General features: G+C 33.5%; 1 protein-coding gene across 1 annotated transcript; it reads right to left on the reverse strand.

Moving 5' to 3' along the window:
* Nucleotides 1-961: 961 nt before the first annotated feature.
* LOC121131678 (BTB/POZ domain-containing protein 3) lies at nucleotides 962-2355 on the reverse strand. Its single transcript, XM_040727035.2, has one exon. The coding sequence runs from the start codon at nucleotides 2303-2305 to the stop codon at nucleotides 1595-1597; it is 711 nt and encodes a 236-aa protein (XP_040582969.1). The 5' UTR covers nucleotides 2306-2355; the 3' UTR covers nucleotides 962-1594.
* Between the last annotated feature and the right edge of the window lie 864 nt (nucleotides 2356-3219).

Genomic DNA, 3219 nt, shown 5'->3' on the forward strand with positions numbered 1-3219 from the left:
GAATATATTTTGACACTAAAATTTCAAAAAAATTAGTAGGAATACTGGAGCTTGTGTCTTGCTAAAAAAATTACTTAAAAAAAAGTCTTTCCATTATGCATGTAGGGACCATATCAGTGAATTAATTATTGGGACTGTTTTCCAAGAGTCTTTGGGTGGCACATCTTCTCCGGAAGCTCCATTATTTAAAAGATTCAAAGAAAATTGGCAATCGATCAATAAAAAATGAGCTAGTTATAATATTGTAGTAATCCCTTATAACTCTTCGATACAATATTTTTAAAATAAGACATCAAAAATTTTAAGCCATATCTTATCACAATATGAGCAAAAAAAATTTACTAAATTAGTTTTGACAGAAATCTTCTAGCTCTTTCGGTATAAAAAAATGTGCATGGTATACAATTCATATTAATCTCATACTTTCTCTCTCCATCGTCAAATTGGGGAGATCATAAGGGCATATATAATTTGGAATAATTTGGCTATTGGAGTAGGAGAAACGGAATTTCGCCAAATTCGAGTTATGTAGACAATTTGCACTTTAGAGCCTCCCCTACTCCAGACACAACGAACTCAAGGCTCATCCACATAATGAGTATGTTCATCTTCTTTTTGGATTTTTTTTTGAAGAATCTACAGCTATTTACAAACAGTTAAAATTTTTTTTTTTAAATCCACAGTTATTCAAAAAAAAAAATTCAAATAGTAATTGTTTTGGAATTTTATTTTTTTGTGAATCCACTGACAGCTATTCACAAAAAATTAAATTACTTGGAAAAAAAATTCCAATATTAATTTTTTTTGGAAAAAAAATTCAAAAATCCACAGCAATGGACAGAAAATTAATTTTTTTGAAAAAAAAAATCACATATTAAATTTTCTATTAAAAGAAATAAATCCTTTTAGGGGGGTACAGCCCCTCCAGCCCACCCTTACGGACGCCACAACTACACACATCGAAGAAACATAAAGATTTATTTCAATTTTGTTTCATTTTTACTGAGTCGACTAAAGATAATGCTTGGAATTTGACCCCTTTCAATAGTTGTGTCATATAAATTTATATTTGAACAATCCACAAAATTAAATTGAACACCATCTGCTATAAGTGTTTTTCTTCCGTTTATTCCAAACTCAACATTCCTGTTGAATGGCCATTCGTCATATTTAAGACAGATTCTATAATGAGACTTTGGTTTTATTGTTATGGGTTCATCAAAGTCAACCCTTGCTTTTGTGTATATTCTGTCTAATTCTAAAACAAAACCAGTTGAAGCTAAACACTCTTTTGTTTCCTCTTCCATCCTATTATCTTTGACTAGGAATATATTTCCAGTCAATTTTGAACCTTTAAAAAAAAGGTTTGTATAGTCCAAAACCATGGATCTTGATGGGTTTATCCACCCTAAATCCAATGGAGTGTCTAAGATTCATTAACACACACCTAATAAAATTATATTTCCCAAATCTATCACATTCACGAATTCTGGATTTAATAGAAAAGTTACTGGAAACACTTGATTTACTCTTGGTAACGAATTTCAGAATATCTGCCATCTCTTCATCATTAAGTAGTTTTGATGGTATTACTTCATCGCTGAATTGGGAAGAAGAGAAAAGAGGGAACCGAATGGAGTAGAGAGCAGATCCCAGGATCTCTCTCAAGTCTCCCCTTCTTATCTTCTGTCTGAGATGATGCCCAGTGGAGAGCAGTTTTAAAGACATCAATCTCATCCATATTAAGTTTATCAGACGATAAAAGGTCTTTGAGGATTTGACTGTCTTTGATTTGAAGAATAGAGTCCTTGGATAGACAATCGGATGGTTGGAATAAAATACGACTCTCAAGCCTAGGAACCAAATGAATGACACCATACAATTTCGATTGATAAAAGAGTGAACAACTGTTCTCAGAAGAAGCACTCTCCATAAAGGAAATACACTTTTCCTTGAGAGTGTATAAATCGTACTTCTCAGCACAATAGAGAAGTTCGCACACGTTTTCAAGACTTAATGTAGTCTCATCCGTGTATATCCATCTCAACATTTCCATGAATCCGAAAGGAGTCACATCTGGGACTTCTATCTCAAGATCACTCTCTTTCTTCTTTGATTCCTTAAAGTCTCCATAGAACATCCGTTCAAATACAGGACTAGCAGATGTTAGAATAAGTTGATGGGCAGAAATCCTCTTGGAACAATCCTCCATTTCATCTTCCACTAAGAATGTAACGTCAAAAAATTGATTTGACTCAAATAGTCTTTTTATCCGGCTTGAAACTGTTGATTTCGTTTTTGCCATTTTTTTAAATAATATGAATGTGACATTTCATTTATGTTCATTTTAAAAAACTGATACAAAAATTGTTATCTTATCGTCCACTTCATTCTCTCTTTGCTTATCAAAAAATTATTAATATCCCGAGTTGGTCAATATTTGACGAGTGCGGTTACAAGCTTTTTTGATATATTGCAATTTTTTTTATTATAAAAATTTATACCCACATTCATCATTTATTTTCTGAAAATTTCCAGGCATTAACTTATATTATTGTATTACATATTTGTTGACTTTCGGCTCAAAAAGTCAATCATGAAATTTTTGCATAGTATAATTTGTTAGCGGTTTTGTATATATCAATGATGTTGAACATAATAGAAAAAAAAGTTTACTCTTCCAGGATTAAATAATAATGATAACAGCTTAGGAAAAGAAAATTTACTCTTCAGGATGGAAACTATTCTTAGTTGACAAGACATCAAATGAGCCTAAACCCATCTCTATTGGCTCCAAAGTCTGGATCCAGGATCCAACTTCCAAAATATGGGATCGGACAGCCACTGTTCAAGGCAAGAAAAAAGATAGAGAATATCTTCTCCTGCTTCCATCGGGCAGAACACTATGTAGAAACCGACGCTTCATCCGGATTCTCCGAACTCGCGAGGACATAATTACAACGCCTCAATGCGAAAGTACGCTCAAGGATAACAGCCAAACTGACGAGCCTTCGAACCCACAACGACCTAAAAGATTAAAATTCGCTCCAATCAAATTTACCCCTTCGGATCGACTCAGGGCTCGAAAAGGGATGTGAGGAAAGACGTTAAGAGCTCGGCTCGTGAGCTATCGCCTCATCCCTAATTATACGACGCTCTGACGTCAGAGAACATCTCTGACGATGACTAGAACATTCTATCAATATTCATTAGTATTAT

This window comes from Lepeophtheirus salmonis, unplaced genomic scaffold, assembly GCF_016086655.4.
Source record: "Lepeophtheirus salmonis unplaced genomic scaffold, UVic_Lsal_1.4 unplaced_contig_9451_pilon, whole genome shotgun sequence".
Lineage (NCBI taxonomy): Eukaryota > Metazoa > Arthropoda > Copepoda > Siphonostomatoida > Caligidae > Lepeophtheirus > Lepeophtheirus salmonis.